Source organism: Narcine bancroftii, chromosome 14, assembly GCF_036971445.1.
Source record: "Narcine bancroftii isolate sNarBan1 chromosome 14, sNarBan1.hap1, whole genome shotgun sequence".
In the NCBI taxonomy this organism is placed as follows: domain Eukaryota; kingdom Metazoa; phylum Chordata; class Chondrichthyes; order Torpediniformes; family Narcinidae; genus Narcine; species Narcine bancroftii.
In genome coordinates, this window is record NC_091482.1 from 62,424,309 (window position 1) to 62,446,939 (window position 22,631).

Here is a 22,631-nt window from a genome sequence, read left to right on the forward strand (position 1 = left end):
CCCCTTCATTCGCCTTAGCAATAGAACCTTTGGCAGAACTGATAAGAATAGAAAATAAAATAAAAGGGATAAAAATAAAGGAGAAGGAATATAAAATTAGCTTTTTTGCAGATGACATTATATTATACTTAACAGAATCAGAGATATCAATAAAAAAATTACATAAGAAATTGAAGGAATATGGAGAAATATCAGCGTATGAGATCAACGCAAATAAAAGTGAAGTGATGCCAATAAATAATGCAGATTATACAGAATTTAAAAAAGAATCACCATTTAAATGGCAAGAACAAGCATTTTGATACCTAGGGATCAGGTTAGATAATAATTTAAGCTACATGTACAAACTAAATTATCAGCCACTAATAAAGAAATTGCAGGAAGACTTAGAACATTGGAAAGAACTGCCGTTAACGTTGATAGGGAGGGTGAACTGCATTAAAATGAACGTGTTCCCAAGGATACAATACTTATTTCAAACGTTACCAATTCCCTTAAGAGAAATTTGTTTTAATGAACTAAAGAGAACAATAAGGAAATTCTTGTGGAAAGGGAAGAAACCAAGGGTCTTTGGCTTGGCTTCGCGGACGAAGATTTATGGAGGGGGTAAAAAGTCCACGTCAGCTGCAGGCTCGTTTGTGGCTGACAAGTCCGATGCGGGACAGGCAGACACGATTGCAGCGGTTGCAGGGGAAAATTGGTGGGTTGGGGTTGGGTGTTGGGTTTTTCCTCCTTTGCCTTTTGTCAGTGAGGTAGGCTCTGCGGTCTTCTTCAAAGGAGGTTGCTGCCCGCCAAACTGTGAGGCGCCAAGATGCACGGTTTGAGGCGATATCAGCCCACTGGCGGTGGTCAATGTGGCAGGCACCAAGAGATTTCTTTAGGCAGTCCTTGTACCTTTTCTTTGGTGCACCTCTGTCACGGTGGCCAGTGGAGAGCTCGCCATATAACACGATCTTGGGAAGGCGATGGTCCTCCATTCTGGAGACGTGACCCATCCAGCGCAGCTGGATCTTCAGCAGCTTGGACTCGATAAATTAACGTAGAGGTGTAATCAAGGTGGTTTGCATTTACCAAATTTTAGAAATTATTATAGAGCCACCCAATTGAGATATCAAATTTTTACCAGACAAGGGAAAAACCAGACTGGACTAAGATAGAACTAGATAAAATAGGCGAGAAGGTACTGGAACATATACTTTATAAGTGGGATGATAAACTGGTGCAATATAAAAACTGACCAGTATTGCATCTTTTACTTAATACATGGATGAAGAAAAAAAGGAAACGAATTGCCAAATACCAAAATTATTATTGATGCAAAATCTGCTAATTCCTTTTGCAATAGATAACCTTTCCTTTAGAGAATAGGAGAGAAAAGGAATCAAAAGAATAGAAAATTGTTTTTGCAAAATAATTTATTAACGTTTGAAGAGTTGAAGTACAAATATGGAATAACTCATGGTACAATGTTTGCATATCATATAAAGTTTACTTAAAGGATAAATTGGGAATCAACTTGAGATTACCTGAAGGAAGCAATTTTGAATTTGTGATTACAGACACAATGATAATTAAAAGATTTATAACAAACATGTACATTAAGCTGCAAGATAAGGAAAATGATGAAATAAACTATAAACCTAAGATGAAGTGGGAAAAGGATTTAAACATAAAGATAAAAAATGAAGTATGGTAAAAGTTATGTTCTGGAACTATGAAGAATACAATAAACACAAGGTTACGTATGATACAGTATAATTGGTTACACAGGTTAAAAATGGGACTCAACATTATCAGATAGATGTGTTTGCTGTGGGAAGGAAATGGGAACAACATTACATGCAACTTGGACATGTGTGAAGGTGAATACGTTTTGGGAAGAACTAAATCAGATACCTAATAAAATTATAAAAAATAGCATACCAAAAAAAACCAGATATTTCTTTTAAATAACATAAGAAATAAAGAATTAGGGCTTAAATTGAACAAAGCACAAAAAAAAATCATTATGATAGCCTTAGCAGTAGCAAAAAAATGTATAATGTCAACTTGGAAAATGGAAGAGAGCATGAATATACAGGAATGGTACATGGAAATGAATAAATGTATTCCATTGGAAAAAATAACATATAATTTAAAAAACAAAGTCACAATGTTTAAACAAATTTGGGAACCGTACATGGAACACAACAGAGAGAACATGCCGAGGACCTCCATCCCTTAAAATGAAAATGATAAGAAGACAAAACCACTAGATTCAGTGTGTAATAAATAGATGATGCATTTTTCTTGTTTATTTTCCTTTGTGTGAATATATTGTTTAATGGTTTTATTGTATTGTATGTGTTGAATACTAATGGGCTTTGGACGGAATGGGTAGAGGGGAGGGAGGGGAAAGGGGGGAAAAGGAGAAAAGGTCACTGTGTAAATTTAATGAGGAACTTATTTTGGTTGACATGATTCACAGTGTGAAAAATTAAAAAAAATTTTTTAAAAAACTTCTCAGAAAGGACAATTCACTAGGGACAGCCTTTGGGGTGTGTTGTTGCTAGATAGTCTTGTCTGTAGGATTCAAACAAGAGCTCATTATCTAGTGGGGGAAAGAAAACACTGAGAGGAGAGAAGAAAATGTCTAAAGAAAACTGCAGATGTTGAAAATCTGAAATAAAACAAAACTTGGAAGAAACATTCACAGGTCAGTTGCCAGCTGTTTGAAAAATTGTGCTTGTGGAAAGGGAAATGGCTTCGGATCAGCAACCCTTCATCAAAACTTGAGCAAGAGGCAGAGAACTGAGGAGAGATGGATATGAAAAGGGCACACTTAGCATGGAGAAACATTGTGGAGTTCAGCAATTGGTTAATGAGGGCAGTTCGAGAAAGAAAAGAAACTAAAGCTGTAAAATAAGGAGTTAGAGAGTGAGAATACAAGAAAAGAATATAAACTGTGTGAACTGGTGTTATAGGACAATGTATAATTGAATAATGTGATAATGTCATGCAATGACCAGAACTGCACAGAATACTCCAAATAAGACCTAATCTAAGTTTTGTACAGCTGTATATAACTTCCTGACTTTTACACTCTTGCTGATGGCAGTTTGCTTTATGCTTTGTTGCCTTTTTCATGGAGTTATGGATAAGATCCTTCTATACATCGATGCTCCTTAGGGTCCTATCATTTACTGTGTTATCATTTGTTTAGTGATTATATTCCTCAGTATTTGTCATGCAGTCCTTTGTGATTTTATAAATTTCAATAACTTTTCCACACTTCATGCTCTAGGTTTATGTACGATTGAGACCTTACTTTCGAGAATTCCTGGAACGAATGTCTCAAATTTATGAGGTGAGTTTGAAATCAATTTTGTAAAAATATATGATGGTGTATAGTGGTCTACAGCTGTAGCTTTCCCTTAGATTGGTGGCTCTCAACTTTTTTCCACCTATTTAGCACCATAAGTCGTAATACAATAAAACCCTTGGTATCAGCACCTATGGGGATTGGTAGATGCCGGATAAGTCATTTGCCTGGTTGCTTGAGGTTTTCTGCTGCATGAATTGGTGAACTAACAGCAAGGCATGCCAATTTTAAACCCATACCTTTTGCCTATTTATTTTGCCAGTCGCTTGAGGCTGTTGGTTGCTTGAATTCCACATAACAGGGCTTTTACTGTACAGCACATTAAGACGCTTGGCGTGTTGGGCGCAGTTTTTGTCACCCAGCTATAGAGAAGATGTTGTTAACCTGGAAAGAATGCAGATAAGATTCTTAGGAATGTTACCAGGACTAGAGGGCTTGAATTATAAGAAGAGGCTGGATAGGCTGGGACTTTTCTCCCTGGAGTATAGACGGCTGAGAGGGGACCTTATTAGAGGTTTATAAAATGATGAAGGGCATAGATGATCTAAATAATCATCGACATTTTTTCCAGATGGTGAATTTAGAGTGAGAGGAGAAACATTTGAAAGGAATCTGAGGGCCACTTTCTTCACACACAGAGGGTGGTGGGTATATTGGAACAAGCCATCAGAGGAAGTGGTAGAAGCGGGGCCAATCATTACACTTAAAAGATATTTAGACTGGTGCGTGGATGGGAAAGGTTTAGAGCAGTGATTTTCGAACTGCCTCCCTAAACTCACATTCCACTTTAAGCAATCCCTATGCCGTAAGTGCTTCGTGATTAGTAAGGGATTGCTTAAGGTGCTATGGGAGTGGGAAAGGAGGGTTGAGAACCACTAATCTTGACCTAAATGTTACTGAAATAGTTTGCTTGAGAAAAATTGTCATTTGGATTTATAAAACCATTCACGTAACGCAGAGTTTTGTGCTCAATGGTGTTAGTGTCCCTATACCAGACTGTGATGCAGCCGGTCAGCAAATTTTCCACCACACATCTGTAGAAATTTGCTAGGGTTTCCAATGTCATTCCAACCCACCGCAAACTGATGTGTGTTGTTCACAATACCATTAATGTGTTGGTTCCAGGAAAGATCCTCTGAGGTAGTGACTCCCAAGAACTTAAATTTGCTTACCCTCTCTATCTCTCATCCCTCAATGATCACAGTATTGTACACCTCTCATTTTCCCTTTCTGGTCAACAATCAGTTCCTTGGTTTTGGTGACATTGAATGTGGGGTTGTTTTTTTTTTTTTTGTTTTTTTTTTTTGTTTTTTTTTATAATTTTTTTTATTTTTCACACCATAAATCACATTAGCCATGATATACACTATTTCTTTTTCACACATATACAGTGACTTTTTCTCCCCCCCCTTTCCTCCCAAACCACCCCCCCACCCCCCCCCTCTCATCCATTTTAGGTATACAATCTAGGTTGCATTAAGCCAGTCAGAAAATGTTGTCATTCAACAAAATTACACCAGAAATTCTACTGAGTCCATTCTTTTCTTTCCTTCTCCTTCCATCAACTTAGGTAATGTTTGTCCCCGGTAGGTTTTCGCTATTGTATTTAATGTAAGGCTCCTATACTTGTTCGAATATTTCAATATTATTTCTTAACCAATATGTTATTTTTTCTAATGGAATACATTTATTCATTTAAATTTGGTAGTTTCTTCCTTTTAATTTGGTTATGTATTCCATTAATATTTAAAGACATATAGTTCAGCGTAGCCCTTTTATATTTTGTTTATCTTCTCTTTCCGTTTTTCCATCATTACCTTTCCTCCTTTTCCATTTCTGTTTTCTTATTTTCAACTCTTTATAAGACAACATTCCTACAACATCTAACATTTTCCTTATTCTCCTATTTCTATCTTATTTATCCCCAATCTCCCCTTCACCTCCTGAGTTGTCCTTTATCCCTTGTCGGACAACCACATCTCCCCTCTCCATTTGACGCAAGCGTCAACTGATTTTGCAGTGACCGCGAGTGTGGGGTTGTTGATGCACCATTTGGCCAAGTTTTCAATTTCCCTCCTGACTCATTGTCCCTTTTTAAAAATGCACTACCATGGTATCGTCAGTGAATTTGTAGATGCTGTTGTTGTACTAGGCCACACAGTCATAGGTGTATAGCGAGTAGAGCAGGGGGCTAAGGATGCAGTCCTATGGTGCTCCAATACTGATGGAGATTGGAGGAGATGTTCTTTCCAATCCTCACTGATTGTGCTCTCCAGGTGAGGAAATAAAGGATCCAATTACACATTAGAGTGTTGAATCCCCGGTCTTAGAGTTTGCTGATCAGTTTTGAGATGATGGTGTTAAATGCTGTTGTTGATAGAGCATCCTGATATATCCATCCGTACTTTCCAAGTGTTCCAGGGGTTTGTGTGGAGCCAGTGCGATGGCATCCACTGTAGACCAGCAGCTACGAAAGGCGAATTAGAAGGGATCCATGTCGCCATTCAGACAGGAGCTATTATTCCATAACATTTTGATTATGCATTTCTTAAATTTCAAGCTTAGTGTCAAATGCTGTGTTACAGAATTGACCAATATATTTTCAGTGGAAGCACATTTTAATATGTGAGTGGTTGCACTTTATTCTCTCACCTTTTCACAATGTGTTTTATGCACAATTGGTTCACGTTTACTTTTTAGCAACCATTTAAAATGGTAATTGTGATTGGGGGGACTTGTAATCCAAGAAATCCAATTGAAAGTTCCAGTTTAGCTACAAAAGGCACCCCCATTTAAACAAAATTCAAGACATGTTCAGCAATATTGGCAGATATACGTTAATGTAAACTATGAACTTTTTATCAGAATCAGAAATGTGAAGTAAGTTTCATCCACGTTAAGAAGGAAGGTCCGTGGTTGGATGGAAAGCAGGAATATCAAAGATGATAGTGCAAAATGAAAGTTGGTCATGGGACTATTGAAGATAGCTCCAGATGGAAATAGCAGTATTAATATTAGAAACTGCTGTCCAGAAAAATGGTGGATAAATAAGTGTTGATCCTAAAGCTTATTTTGAGCTTCATTGGAGCAGTTAGGTAAAGGGTAAATAATTTAGAATATCAGAGGGGTATAAGATTAAAGTGGCAGGCAACTGGAAACAGGCTCACATTTGAAATTGCCCCTGTTTATAATAGTTCCAGTAAATAATCTCTGGGATTTTCTTGTACTTTGTAGTTTAAGATTATTTTTCATGAAATTTGGATAAATGTCCAGGTAAAAATATCTTGTAAATAACATTTAGAAATTATTTTATAAAATATTTGTATTTCTTCTGCAGAAAAATAGAAAATATTGCACTACACTTTATAATGTTTCCCTAATGTTTCTGCAGATTATTTTGTTCACTGCCTCTAAGAAAGTCTATGCAGATAAATTGCTGAATATTCTGGATCCTAAGAAACTGCTTGTCAGGCAAGTTCCATGAAATGCTTGTGATATAATTAATGAGAAATATGAAAACTAAATAATTGTGGTTAAACCCCTCTTCTTCAATTGTCTCAACAAGCAAATGTTTTCAAGATTGGATTCTTTTACTATCAAAAAAGAATATCCTTATCTTCTCAATCATACAACCTTCTAAGATCTTTTCTCGTTGGCCCTTTCTGTATCTTAAGTTTACTTATTCCAGCCTTGATGCCCAGGCCTTGATTGTCTGAGTCCTAAGATACGAAGGTCCCTCCCTAAACCCAACAGTTGCTCATTTTGTAAGACAAAACCTGCCTCTTTGATCAGACCTATTCCTTTTATTTGTCAGTGCTTTTGCTCCTTTTGGACATTTAACTATGTTAAAAATTCATTATTTATTTCATAATTGAGACATAAATTACTTGTGGGTTGTCCTGGACAACAAGTTGAAAACTTCATTATGTGAATAGAATTCCAACTATAACCTAGTATTGTCTTCAAATTTATATTAGTTATCGTCACAGGTTTGGAGTGAGATGCGTAGATCGGACTAAATTTCAGTTCACCTCAGCCCAAGCAATCAATTTTGTAGTTGTGAAACTTGTGCTTTAAGGCAGTTTCTGAATGTCCTACTTTGTTCTTCTAACCATATACCATAGCATGCTTTACATTTAAATGCAAGATAAAGGCTGCGTGGTTAGTGTACTAGTTAGACAATGCAGTGACCCGGTTTTGGATCTGGCGCTGTCCATAAGGAGTTTGTATGTGCTCCCTGTGTATTTGTGGGTTCCCTCTGGGTGCTCTAGTTTCTTCCCCATCTAAAAAGCTTGCGGGGTTGGTAGTGTAATTGATCATGTAGGTGTAATTGGGCAGAGTGGGCTCGTGGGGTGGAAGAGCCTGTTACCATATTGTATCTCTAAATTTAAAAAAAAATTTAAATGATTAACTATTAGCCAGCTTGCACTCCAATGCACACTGGCTACACATCCCTATTTTTTGAGTGCTCTCCTGTTGTGTTTCCTCGGCCTATAATCTATATTGCTACCCCTGGGTCTTTCCCATTTACTTTATAATTCATACGAAGATGTAGACATTATTGATAAGACTAGAATTCTTTGTCCAACCCAAATTGTCCCATGAATTGAGTAACTGATTAATCCATTTCAAGAGGCAGTTGAAAATTGATTACATTGTTAGAGGCAGAAACAGGCCAATAAACAAGGATGGATTTTAAAGATGCAATAATTTCATTTATTTTTTTATTCCATATTTTTATTTAATCAATTGAATTTAGATGAACCTGGGTGGGAATTGAACACATGTTCTATATCATCTATCTAGGCCCCTGGATTCCCAGTGCAGTTATCTGGCCACTCTGTGCTCTGCCCCAGTTTCACTGTGTTGTCCACTAGGAGGTGGAGAGGATCATTTGGGGTAGAATGCCTGTTTCCAGCTGCCCTTCCCTTTTAGGAAAAAAAATAGTTGTCCCTGCGATGATAGCATGAAACTCATTCCTCATTTTTAGAGTTTAAACTTGTTTAATATTGGAATTGCACTTATTATGTGATTTTCATGACTCCACAGAGTTGAGGAACAGCTGATTAGTTATCTCTACAGAGACAGCAAATCTGTGGAGAGCAAGATCCACAAAAGGGAATTCCATCATTAATTTTGTCTGTTAATATAAAATGTTGCTTAAGGGGCTTTGAATACTATCATGGAATCTTTGACATGCACCCACATAAGATTTTTTGTGGCATGAAAATGTTACAGTTTAACGTCTCGTCTAAAGATTGCCAGCTCTCCATTATAACCCCTAGTGCTACTGTGCATTGACCACTTAAATAGCTCATGAGGATCTTGATCTATAATTCAGAGGGATGAGTACTAACATCAATTCAAAAGAGTTATGAATGTAAGTTGGAAGTAAAATTTAAGCAAAAGAATGTGATTCCAAAGGAAAAATTTTTGAGCAGCCCTGCTTGGTTCAAATCTATTCTATTTAGTGCAGCTAATTGGTACCTCATTGTATGCCATCACCTCGTCTGATTCCATGAACATAAGTAAATGTACGCAAAATATTTTAGACACTATTGCTAACTTTGAAGCCACGCATTTCATTACTATCTTACCCAATTGGCTGGTTTATGAAATTTTGTAATTGGCTTGCTGCCAATATACTTGCAACAGAGGCTTCATTTCATATCTCAGATCATCAATTTATGTTCCTTTTTAAAATGCAACTTAATTCATGCTTTTGCCATTTTGTTTTTAATCTACCCAGTCTTCATTTATACCTTAGTTCATTACAGTTAACATGTAATGTTATTTTCATCTAGGCATAGACTATTCCGTGAACATTGTGTGTGTGTGCAGGGAAATTACATTAAGGATTTGAATATCCTTGGAAGGGATCTTTCAAAAACAATCATTATTGACAACTCTCCGCAAGCCTTTGCATACCAGGTTAGTTCAAGAATCATACAGTGGGGAGCAAGAAGGACCAGAGCGTCCAGTATTATGTTCTGACCGTTTTTGTTTTTTGATCTGCAAAAATTAAATCAAAATAACTTGCTTGAACCATAAATCAATTGAATGTATCAAGAGATTAGAAATAGAGGATCAGACTTCTTTATATATACTGTTCTCTTTCATATCTATAATGTTTACAGTTTTGTGGTCATGTTAGCCTAGACAAATGTTCCAAAGTATGAATTCAAATCCAATCATGGTTACTGAATTAATTTAATTTTAAAAAATCTGGAGTAAGTAAATATAAGGAAGAATATCCATGTTATTGTTAGATAATCATAAAGTCCCATCTAATTTCAATACCATACCTTGGAAAAAAGTATCCGTACTGTGTTGAATGTGATTTCAGACTCAGTGTAATTGACGAAGTGGCAAAACTAGCCATTTAGAGTCAGTCAATAAATGTTGATCTTGCCAATGCCATCCACAACCCTTGACAGACTAAAATGATTAAATCCAACCTTTGAACCTTTTATTCATTATCATGTTTCGGACCAGGATTTTTCTATGAGAACGGTCCAAGAAATCTGTTAGTCTGCTGTGAAATCATTGCCCCAAAATGTATCAAGAGAGCTCAAGAAAGTTGAAATCAAGCATGTTTTCAGTGGTAGTGAAGTGGCTGCAGAGTATAGGGAGAACAAGGGGAATATTTGTGACAATGGAAATCCAGACAACAGGACTTTCTACTGAGATTTGGTCTGCTATATTATAGCAGGTCTTCTTTGGCTTGGCTTCGCGGACGAAGATTTATGGAGGGGGTAAAAAGTCCACGTCAGCTGCAGGCTCGTTTGTGGCTGACCAGTCCGATGCGGGACAGGCAGACACGATTGCAGCGGTTGCAAGGGAAAATTGGTTGGTTGGGGTTGGGTGTTGGGTTTTTCCTCCTTTGCCTTTTGTCAGTGAGGTGGGCTCTGCGGTCTTCTTCAAAGGAGGCTGCTGCCCGCCAAACTGTGAGGCGCCAAGATGCACGGTTTGAGGCGTTATCAGCCCACTGGCGGTGGTCAATGTGGCAGGCACCAAGAGATTTCTTTAGGCAGTCCTTGTACCTTTTCTTTGGTGCACCTCTGTCTCGGTGGCCAGTGGAGAGCTCGCCATATAATACGATCTTGGGAAGGCGATGGTCCTCCATTCTGGAGACGTGACCCATCCAGCGCAGCTGGATCTTCAGCAGCGTGGACTCGATGCTGTCGACCTCTGCCATCTCGAGTACCTCGACGTTAGGGGTGTGAGCGCTCCAATGGATGTTGAGGATGGAGCGGAGACAACGCTGGTGGAAGCGTTCTAGGAGCCGTAGGTGGTGCCGGTAGAGGACCCATGATTCGGAGCCGAACAGGAGTGTGGGTATGACAACGGCTCTGTATACGCTTATCTTTGTGAGGTTTTTCAGTTGGTTGTTTTTCCAGACTCTTTTGTGTAGTCTTCCAAAGGCGCTATTTGCCTTGGCGAGTCTGTTGTCTATCTCATTGTCGATCCTTGCATCTGATGAAATGGTGCAGCCGAGATAGGTAAACTGGTTGACCGTTTTGAGTTTTGTGTGCCCGATGGAGATGTGGGGGGGCTGGTAGTCATGGTGGGGAGCTGGCTGATGGAGGACCTCAGAATCACGTTGCTCTCCATTGCAGGCAAAATCTTCGCTAGGATTCTACTAAATAGAATAATACCTAGTGTCGCTGAGAATATTCTCCCAGAATCACAGTGCGGCTTTCGCGCTAACAGAGGAACCACTGACATGGTCTTTGCCCTCAGACAGCTCCAAGAAAAATGTAGAGAACAAAACAAAGGACTCTACATCACCTTTGTTGACCTCACCAAAGCCTTCGACACCGTGAGCAGGAAAGGGCTTTGGCAAATACTAGAGCGCATCGGATGTCCCCCAAAGTTCCTCAACATGATTATCCAACTGCATTATAGCAGGTAGTGCAAGAATAAAAACAGTGAAGCCTATCAATGCAGTAATCAACATACTGGAGAACAAAGTGAGAGAGAGAGACTGAAAAGGAATCTTCCACAAATCTCAGAAAGTGACAAAAATATCTTGAACTTATGCAGGTTCTTTTCAATACAACTGAATCAATTTTCTGCAGGAACTCAGCGGGTTGAGCAGCGTCAATGGGAGAAAGAGAATGGTCATCATATTGAGCTGAAACCCTTTATCTCGATCATTTTCTCTCTCTCTCTCTCTCTCTTGATCTGCGGAGTTCCTTCAGCAGATTTTGTTTTGCTTCAGAAACCAGCATCTGTACTTTCCTCTGTCTCATAACTACAGCTTTGGAGCAAGTGAACAGAGTTAAAATTGTTCATTGTGAGAATAGTTCAGCTAGGCTGAATTTCTCTTTAAAGAAGCAAATGACCATCAGCCTATTTTGATTGAATTTTGCTACAGATATTTTGATATCTGTGTGGCAAATGATTCAGCTGGGGACCTGAAAACTAAAAACTCACATCTGAGGTGACATGGATGCAAATCAAATGAGATGGGGAAAATAGAAAACATAGAGCCATGGTTGAAAAAAATAAGTTCTGATGGACACTGAAGCTGATCTACCAGGATAGACCTTCTTTGTGATCTTGCTGATTGGAAGGCATGGTTAGCGTACCAGTTAGCACAATGCCATTACAGCACCAGCGACCTGGGTTTGAATCTGGTGCTGTCTGTAAAGAATTTGTCCATTCTCCTCTTGTCTGTGTGGGTTCCCTCCCACCCTTCAAATACGTACGGGCTTAGTGGTGATCTTGGACAACAGAGGCTCTTAGGCCAGAAGGGCCTATGGCCATAAATTTAAAATAAAATTAATGATCTTGAAGAAGAAACTGGAATGGGCTCCTTGTGAGACTATGGAGTAAAAGGTTGTGCGGGGAAGATCTCCAGCAGAAATTAGGTCTGTGATTGGGGAACAGTAGCAATGTTCTAAAGGGTTTAGATGAAGTGAGTGAGGAGGAGGCATGTGGAACACACGTTTGACTACACACCATTTTAACCAATGCCTGATTCCGGACTGAGGATATTTTGTGTATTACATTGTATTCTTGAGGAAAAACAAACTTGGGCTAAGTATCTGCATGTGCTCATTCTGCTTGGGAACAGTTGGGTCTGCCCTTGTTGCTTCTGGCTACCTTATCATTTGGGAAAGATATTACAGGGAGAAACATTGAATAGAGAACCTTGGAATTAATGCCTCTTTGGAGCATTTATTGTTTTTCAGTATTGGAGGATATTGTCATTTTTTTTTTTAACATATGTGATTAGATGTACTACAGTGGTTCTCAGCCATTTTTTCCACTCACATACCACCTTAAGTGATCCCTTACTAACCACAAAGCACCTATGCCATAGTTTTAGGGCAGTGGTTCTCAACCTTTTTTTTGGTGGTCTGTGGTTAGTAAGGGATTATGTAAGGTGGTATATGAGTGGAGAAAAAAGGTTGAGAAGCTCTATACTACTCCCTTTGACGTACTCTATAATTGATGTGAACTTTGGGGACTGCTGTACAGTAGCTTTGGCTGTAGTTTGTGCAACAAGCTGATTATGAGCTATGGTAAAATGTACCCTTCAATCCTTTTCTATCAGCTATCCAATGGAATTCCAATTGAGAGCTGGTTCATGGATAAAAATGACACGGAGCTTTTGAAACTGATTCCATTTTTAGAGAAACTTGTAGAACTGGTAAGTTATAGCAATTATTAAAGTGCAATAAAGAGCGTTTCCTATTAGTGCTTTTAAAGGAAGATTTTCCATTTATTATCTGGACTTTGCTAATATAACTGTTATAAATGGCTGGCAATTGAGTGCTTATAATTACGAGGAAATGTCCATAATCTGCATTCATAATTTCCATCCAGTGATCCCTGTGGAAAATTGCACACTAGGCTGTGAGGATTTAATTCCAATGTTCTCACTGGTCAAATAATTTTCGGAGCATAACTTCAACTGTCTTGCTGCAAATCATGGCGCTTTCAGGCAAGTGAAGAACACAAGTAGGAGAAAAAGAATTAAGCTAAATGTATTTAAGTCATCCGCCATTTGCAAATCTCACATATTTAAATAAGATGCTGTTTTGTTGTTTATGACATAAATGCTTATTAGACCATAAAATATAGGAGCAGAAGTAGGCAATTTTGTACATTGAGTCCACTCCACTGTTCCATCATGAGCTGATCTATTCTCCCATTCAGTCCCTCTCCTCTCTCTGCCTTCTCCCATAACCTTTAAAATCCTGACTATTCAGATACCTATCAATCGCTGCCTTAAATACACCCAATGGCCTGGCCTCTACAACTGCCCATGGCAGCAACTTTCAGTGGCTCACCACTCTATGGCTAAAGAAATTCCTCTGTTTTAAATTAGTGCCTTTCAATCCTGAAGTTGTGCCCAGACTATGGGAAACAACTTTGCCACATCTACTTTGTCCAGGCCTTTCAACTTCTGCCCCCTCATTCTTCTAAGCTCCCAGTCCCAAGAGCCATCAAAAGCTCCTCATATGCTAATCCATTAATTCCAAGAATCATTACTGTTCATCTTCTTTGAACCCTCTCCAATGCCTGCACATACTTTCTTAAATAAGGTGCCCAAATCTGTAACTTGTACTTCAAGTGAGGCCTAACCTGTGTCTTATAAAGCCTCAACATCGCATCCAATAGACTATTCAGCCCATTGAGTTTTCCCCACCATTTAATCATGAACTGATCCATTTTCCCACTGAGCTCCACTGCCTGACTTTCTCCTATTAACTTTTGATGCCCTGGCTAATTGAGAACCTATCAATCTCTATCTTAGATACATTCAATGACCTGGCCTCCATAATGGCCTATAGCAACAAATTCCACAGATTTAACAACTTGTGACTGAAGAAATTCCTTCACGTGCATCTCTGTTCTAACTTCAATCCTGAAGTTTTATCCTCTTATTTTTGGCTCTCCCACCACAGGAAACAATATTTCTACATCTATTCTGTCTATGTTTTTCAACATTCAAAATGTTTAATGAGACCCCTCCTCATTCTCCTAAATTCCAATGAGTACAAGCCAAGAACTGTCAAATGCTCCTCGTATGATAACCCTTTCATTACCAGAATCATGTTTGTGAACCTCCTTTGAGCCCTCTCCAATGTCAGCACATCCTTTCATTTCGAACGAAGAGGTTCATCAGACAGACACAGCATGGATTCAGAAAGGTCAGGTCTTGTTTGACAAACTTGCTGCAGTTCTCTTGCTGCAGTTCTTTGAGGATATAATGGGTGCGGTTGATAGAGGGGAACAGATTGATGTTGTATATTTGGATTTCCAGAAGGCGTTTGATAAGGTGCCACACAAGAGACTTATCAATAAGATACAGATGAATGGAGTCGGGGGAAGTATATTGGCATGGACTGAGATTGGTTAACTGACAGAAGGCAGAGAGTCAGGATAAATGGGTGTTTTTGTGATTGGCAGACACTGGTAAGTGAGGTGCCGCAGGGGTCGACGCTGGGCCCGCAGTTGTTCACAATTTACATTGATGAATTGGAAGAAGGGACAGAGTTTAGTGTAGCCAAGTTTGCAGATGATACTAAATTGAGCGGAAAAGAAAATTGTACAGAGGATGTGAAGAGGCTACAGAAGGATATAGTTAAGTTAGGTAAGTGGGCAAAGGACTGGCAGATGGAGTTTAATGTTAGTAAATGCAAGGTCATCCACTTTGGTAGGAAAAATAGAAGAGCAGATTATTATTTAAATGATGAAAAACTGCAGCATGCTATAATGCAGAAGGACTTGGGAGTGTTTGTGCATGAATCACAAAGTACAACAGGTTATTAAGAAGGGAAATGGAATGTTGGCCATCGCAAGAGGAATTGAATTCAAGAGCAGGGAGGTCATGCTGCAACGATACAAGGTACTGGTAAGGCTGCACCTGGAGTACTGTGTGCAGGTCTGGTCTCCATACTTGAGGAAGGATATACTGGCCTTGGAAGCAGTCCAGAGGAGGTTCACCAGGTTGATCCCGGAGATGAGGGGGTTGACCTACAAGGAGAGACTAAATTGCCTGGGATTACACTCACTTGAATTCAGAAGAATGAGAGGAGATCTTATAGAAACATATACAAGTATGAAAGGGATAGATAAGATAGAGACAGGAAAATTGTTTTCATTGGTAGCTGAAACCAGAGCCAAGGACACAGCCTCAAGATTCAGTTGGGTCGATTTAAGATGATGAGGAAAAACTTTTTCCCAGAGAGTAGTAAAACTGTGGAATTCTCTGCCCAGGAAAGCAGTTGAGGCTACTTCATTAAACATAATTAAAGTTCAGTTAGATAGATTTTTGCATAAAATAGGAGTTAAGGGATACGGGGAAAAGGCAGGTAGGTGGAGTTGAGTCAATGATCAGATCAACCATGATCTTATTGAATGGCAGAGCAGGCTCGACGGGCCTGATGGCCTACTCCTGCTCCTATTTCTTGTGTTCTTAAATGAGGAGCCCAAAATTGCTCACAAAACTCCAAGTGAGGTCTCGTCGGTGCCTTACAAACCCTCAACATCATGTCCCAGCTCTTCTGTGTAATATTTTATCTTATATTCTATTCTTCGTGAAATGCATTTTCCTTCTTTATCACTGAACTGGAGGTTAACTTTTAGGACTCTTAAATCCCTTTGCACCTCCAAATTTTGAATATTCTTCCCATCCAAATAATAATCTTCCCTTTTATTTCTTCTACCAAAGTGCAGGACTATACTCTTTCCAACATTGTATTTCATGTGACACTTCTGTGGCCATTCTCCTTCCTAATCGATCAAAGTCTTTTTGCAGCCTCATTACAGAGTCATGCCCTCAGCTGCACAGTTCTTTCAATGGATAGGGCTTCTAGAGATATCCTTGTCTGTACCAGAAGCAGAATTAAAGCACTTTGAAGAAATTTGCTTCACCTGCTTCTCCCCTCACTCTGTGGGAACACCATTGGAGATGTCACTGACTGCCTAATGAACCATCAGAACCAAAGTTCAACTGAGCTCACTCTTCTAATATACTTCTCTCTCTCAGAATGAAGATGTTCGACCCCACATCAGAGAGAAATTTCGTTTGCACGATTTGCTCCCTCCAGATTAAGAACATACTGCCAACACCATCTCTGAAGGGGACAGAGGAGAAGTCAAAAGCAGGACCCTTTGGACTACAAGACATTGCCATTACTGTTGAAATTTGCATTTTTGTACCTCGTCTTGCTTTTCTTGTCTTGGATACCCACAATTAACCAAGGGGATGCAGAGAGTGAACTCAGTCTCAAAGATCTAGGTGGTTTGGAACAGAAAAGGATATTGCAGGGTTTTTTTTAAATAAGAAACGGTATATGCAGTCAAAAAATCTGAACGTGCAGATCCCAATAGCACATGTACAGCACACAATAGATATTCTGTTGTCCTATTTGATGTGCTTCTAAAGACAGTTTGCTGGTAACAAGTGTGAAATGCTGTGGTCTGTTGCAATACATGTTGATGAGACTTTTGACTGTATCACCTATCAATGTTTGGCACTTTCCTTTGTAACACAAAAATCAACACTTTCTAAAAGTATTTCTGTTATTGCCACCAGCATTTTGTTTAACCTGTATTATCACAGGTTTACATAGGAGGAGAATGCTGATTCTATTTTTCCTCTGGGTGGTGCTTTTTAAAGTGGTCTGTACCACTTATCAAAATGCAGGTCTCATTTCAACAGGAATGGCCAGTATATAAAAAATACAAAAAAAATATATGGTTCAGGTTTTAGGCTTTTGTGTTTTCCTAGTATATGAAATAATATTCAATTATAAAAGCATTCCTTTTAACTATAATGTAATGTAGAATTCCTTCCCCTCTTCCAGCCTCCTTCAACTCCCCAGACAGGAAAGAATCTTATCTAATTTGAATCACACCTTCCTGCTTTGGCTGGTTGTGAAGTAATGTATATTTGTTAAAATAAAATGATAAATCTATAGGTTAGTCAAAATAAATCACGTTACATACAAGTTTATTTATATTAAGGAACAGAAACATTTTGCCCACAGTAGCTGTAATCTTTTAAGAGAAAGGGTGAGAGCACAAGAGGAGAGACTGATACAAGAATTCAAAGTATTGAAATTGCATCTTAACCTTGATTTTAAACCCATAAACTGTATAGTCTCAGCCTGGCTGGGACAGAGGGAAGAAATGCAGAAAAATGATTACAGTTGATAAAATCTAACAGGCTCAATTTGAGGTCTGGTCTGCTTGTAGTAACATGTGCCACTGTTCCTGGTCTCTTTGGGTAAATGCAATAGAAGTGTGATCAGTGGTGGCAGGAGAATGGCAATGTGCAAGCCAAACCTGTGGGGCCTATGTTCTGGCTGCTCTCTCCCTCTTCTTTCAGCTTTCTCTCCCTTTGTCCTCATCTTTCCTAAAAATAAACTATGTTGTTAATCCCCTGTTTTAAAAGAAGACGTCTCCTCTCTCCCTACCCAACACCAGTATCTTTACCGGTTTACTTTTTCTCACGGTATTGTCTACTCGAAGGAGCATTGCATGAATTGCCTCTAGACTGCATTGATATGCCACAGTCATCGCCATGAACTAATTTTCTAAGGAAACTGGAGAAAGCGGCACTTTTTTTCTGGAGAGAAGCTGGATGCATTTCCTTTGGTTTAGAACTTGAGAAGATCATTCAGGACGAGACGTGCAGTAGCAAAGGAATGGTGAGCAGCACATGAATGAGAATGCCAGTTAATTTTTTTATGTATATTACCAGTTTACTTGTACAAAACTTTCTTGTACAAAACTACATGCAGCTTCATTTAAAAAAATCCTTAAAGTAAGGAGAAATCTTTTTAAAAAAAAAAGCAGTTTAATTTTTGTATTTTTGATTTTATGAAAGGCATGAGTTATGTCTACTTTTTCAGTGTATTAATGAAGATTTTAACTTTTCATCAGGTTGAGCGTTTTTCCTACTATTATCTATTGTGTATGTAGTTAGCACATTGTGACACTGAAACGTTAAAATCTAGCATGTAGAAATGCCTGTTTTTGTGGGGAGGAAGAAACCCCTTTTATCCATTAAATATTTTAATCATGGCAGGTTTTTCTGCAGAAAATAATTTGAAAAGCGTTTGCATTTCAGAGAAATACTGATTTTGTATTTAAAGAAAGGTATTTTGCTTGCAGGAATCTATTTACTACAGATTCACTTTAATGATAACCTTTGAGATGTATTTAAATACCTTAGGGCGTCTGGGCATCTTTCTTTATGCTGTTTGTCATTTTTGTCTTTATTGAAATAAAAAATGTACAGAACATTACTTTTACAAATGTTACAAACATTTTGAAGTTTTGCAAATTCTGCGTTAAAGTAATCCAAGCCAAATCCCACTGCCCCAGCTCTCTTGCCTTGAACCTTCTTCTTAATCTGATGCTTTTCCAAAAGATGATCTGTCTCTGCCTCAGTTCCTTCCTGTAACATAAAAAAATCATGATATAAAGTTTTGTTTTGCATTTAATGCCTTAATTCATCAAAAGCAAGAAGATTATTGTGATCTATATTCAGGTTAATGCAAAGATTCAACACAATACAATGTTATTTTTGTCAGGAAAGAACAAAAAATTCTGTACATTCTCACTTTATCATTTTTTGAACCTCTGCTCGTAACTAGATACAGTTGTCAAATATATAGATACTGATTGATATTTTGAAAAGACAACTCTTTCGGTTCTCTGCATTCCATGGAATTTAGAAGGATAAGATGATGTTAAAAAAAAAGTTTTTAAGACATTAAGGAGAGAGGATGGAGAGGGAGAATCTACTGTTTGGGAAGACTAGGATTTGTGAGGGTGTCTAATAATTAGGTCCAGGTCTTTTAGAGTTGAAGCCAGGAAATATTTCTACATTCAACAATGGTTGAAATTTGCAAATGGTAATAGATGTTTTTTTTCATTTAGTAATTCTGAAAGAGGTTGATTTTTTTTTTAAACCAGAGGCAAGAGCAAGTATAGGCTAAATAGGGGTCTTTGGACTTTGGTCACTGATTAGCTACGATCTCTAAACAGCAACAATAAAAGGCACTTTATCAGCTTCTAGTTTTTCTGTGTTCCAGTCATGGAGCACACTAATTTTGTGTGTAACTGATTCAGATAGCACATCCCATGGTTTGATGTTGTTCAGTGTTGGGTTGGCTGATCAGGACTAGTCTAAGAAGTTGTTACAACACTTCAGTTTGCTCCACTCCTAAAATGGTTGGAATGGTCAAAATAGAGTCAAATGAACATCAGGGCAACAGGCCATTCTGCCCACTGAGTCCATCAAACACCCATTTACATGAATCCTTCATTTAATCTTTTTAAACTTTTCCCAACTTTCCCTTCCATTCCCACCAGACACTGCCACTCACTTACACACATTCAGCAATGTTCAATGGCTACTTAACCAACCAACCTACCTGCATGACCTTGGGGTATGGGAGGAAGCTGGAGCACTTGAAGGAACTCCACACAGCTAAAAGAAATATGCAATACACAGATGGCACCTGAGTTCAGAATTGAACCTAGAGAGACAGCGTTTCTACTAGCGGCACCGCACTGCCGCCTGTCCCTTGCCTCCCACCAGCCACCAACATGAACTGGAATTAGTGCTCTTGGCCACCTTGCAGAGGTAGCAGAGTGTTAATGTGTTCATATGAGCATTTGGAGTGCATTTGAAATTGGACCTCAACTTGGTGGTTTCCATTTGTCATGAAATGGATTAGTGCTGGCCGCACATAAAAGCACCTTGTCCTTTGGTTTCAAACTGGAACCAAGTATAAGGATGTGCAGTACTCCTCCTGTGTGAGTATTGATCTTGTGCCAGCACATTCTTGGTATGGTATACACACAAGCCTGGCTTAGCCACTCAATATTGAAGGTGCATTCTATTTGAATTCTATAATTAGAGAGAACCTGCAACTTTGAAACTGGGTCCCTTTGCCAAGTTGGACATGCTAATGTGCATCTCATCAAAGTTTCTACCTGAAATCTTGACCATTCTTTTTCTCCCTCTGATTCTGCTCAACCCACTGTTCCTCCAGCAAGTTGCATTTGGCTCCAGATTCCTGCATTTGCATTTTCTTGTGTGTCTCTAATATTCTCCCTCTATTATGGAGAGCCTGTTACTGTATCCTTCTATCCTTTCTCCCTTTTACTTCCCCTTGAACTGCTGTGGCTACAATTATTCCCTGTCGGGGTGATTTTCACATTCCTGGCACCTTTTGGCAAAAAAAGAGTCACTTTAATTAATTTTTTTTCAGTCCTGATGAAGGATTCTGACCCAAAATCTGTGACCATTCTTTCTCTCCCACTAATGCCGCTTTATTCGCTGAGTTCATCCAACAAATTTCTTGTTGCTCCAGATATTGTCATCTGAAGTCTCCTGCATTAGTTTATGAGTGAGTTTATACTAATGAGGCCTGGATTTGAGTTTGGAAACATTGCTGGATCAACCCTTTTATACTCTTGAAAATCTCCATCAGATCGCCTCCCAGCCTTCACATCCATGAGAAAATGGCTGCAAATCTATTCAATCTTTTGTGGTAGTTATGACGTACAGGAAGTTCATGATTCCTGAACTGAGCAACTACCAGCCACTAAAGTTTTCTAATGCTCTTCTAAAAGACAGGTGCAGTATTTTCTCACCAGTCAAGAAACTTCCATTCTGTAAATGCACTGGCATGAACATTTGCCAGAAAATCTCAGCTCACATAATTGATATAGGATAGGAGAAAGCCATCTCCATGCTGCAGTATGGGAAAAAAAAATCAAGAGTTAATCATCTTTTCCTGTAGGCCTACAAAACTGTGTTCCCTTGAGTGTCTTTTCTATTCTTCCTTGAAAAGCTGATTTTCACAATATGTATAGGGAGTGCAATCAAAACCAGAAGGTCACCCTGGTCTTTTTTCATGCAAAAAAAAGATTTTCCTAGTAATAGTTTTTCATCTGAAAATGGAAATGAAAGCACATGTGATACTGGTTATGCTGGAAACAGGAGCACAAAGCCATCTGAAGGAACTCCGTGGGTTGAACAGCATCAGAGGAAATGAAGAATAGTGCACGTCTGGGCCAGAACCCTTCATCATGACTGAGAGCGAGTGCAGAGTGGAGATAGGGAGTTGGTTCAGGAGCCAGTAATTCCTCCAGCAGGTTGGGGGGGAGGGGGTTTTGCTAATGGGAGCCTCTCTGTTTGCCCAATCTAAACCCATCGTGATCTTGTATCAAATCTCTCTGATCTGAGCACTCGATATCTGATGAGGAGCAGATGCCCCATGCCGATGAAGAATTGTTCAATGAGCATAGTGCAGGATATAAGTGGTGGAAGGGAGTGAGTAGGTATGTGAGTATCGTTTTTTTTAAAATAGGAAATTGAAGATTGTAATAAGACTGTAATAAATTCCCTGCTCTAACAGCTGCCAGTGCCTCTGTGATTTCCAGGAGCAGGATTGCTGTAGCTTGGTGGTAATGCAGTAGTCTGCAGATTCACATGCTCACTTATCAGTCATATGTGACGATGATGGTTGCAAAGAAAACCCTAAAAATGAAGCCCATTATACAGATTGCACTGTCTTCATTTGACACAGGACATGTGACAGGATTGTTTCTTTTCTATTTATCAATTCCAATGCCCCATTCTCCATTTTAGAATCTTTACATTTTCTGCATTTCTCCAAACCACAACTGAACCAAGTTTAAATTCTGTTAACTTTCCAAAATTGGTGCCGCTCATTTACTTTGTACTGGTTGTTCTTAGCAGTAACTTGGAAAGTGTAAATCTAAAACCTGGATTAATAAAAGATCAATCAACTCCATTGATGTGGACTCTGCAATTTTAACCAATCAAGGTTGAATGGCCATAGGCAAACCTCAGAGCTTTCTGAACAATTATCTCACCATGGAGTAATCAAACAATTCCCATGATGAGCAATAGTTGCTTTTGTTATAATTGAAAAGTATATACAATCAATAAATTTTTTAATGAAATGTCCCTGCTTGCATTGTGTTTTTCATTTTATTTTGATTGTTACCTTTAAGGTTTCATTCTCAAGATTTAAAGAGCTGCTCCTCTGGGGTAATGCACAATTGACTGAATCATCAAGTTGTGGGTTCACAACTCATTCCAGAAATTTATGGTGCTGAGGGAGTGCTGCACTGTGGAGGTACTTTCATTTGGATGAGACTTGAAACAGAACCACTGTCTGCTGTGTAGATTCATGGAGCTACCTTGAAGAGAACCATGGAGCTGCCTGTCTGCTATGTAGATTCATGGAGCTACCTT

General features: G+C 38.8%; 1 protein-coding gene across 10 annotated transcripts in view; it reads left to right on the forward strand.

Moving 5' to 3' along the window:
* LOC138749377 (CTD small phosphatase-like protein 2) overlaps positions 1 to 22,336 on the forward strand; it is an 81,935-nt gene extending 59,599 nt beyond the window's left edge. For all 10 annotated transcript variants that reach the window (XM_069910604.1, XM_069910605.1, XM_069910608.1 and 7 more), the window contains 5 exons: positions 3,284 to 3,346; positions 6,753 to 6,832; positions 9,166 to 9,292; positions 12,927 to 13,022; positions 16,371 to 22,336. In XM_069910604.1, coding sequence (XP_069766705.1) covers positions 3,284 to 3,346; positions 6,753 to 6,832; positions 9,166 to 9,292; positions 12,927 to 13,022; positions 16,371 to 16,436 — 432 coding nt within the window. In that variant the 3' untranslated portion in view covers positions 16,437 to 22,336. The remainder of the gene's footprint in view (positions 1 to 3,283; positions 3,347 to 6,752; positions 6,833 to 9,165; positions 9,293 to 12,926; positions 13,023 to 16,370) is intronic.
* The last annotated feature ends 295 nt before the right edge of the window (positions 22,337 to 22,631 follow it).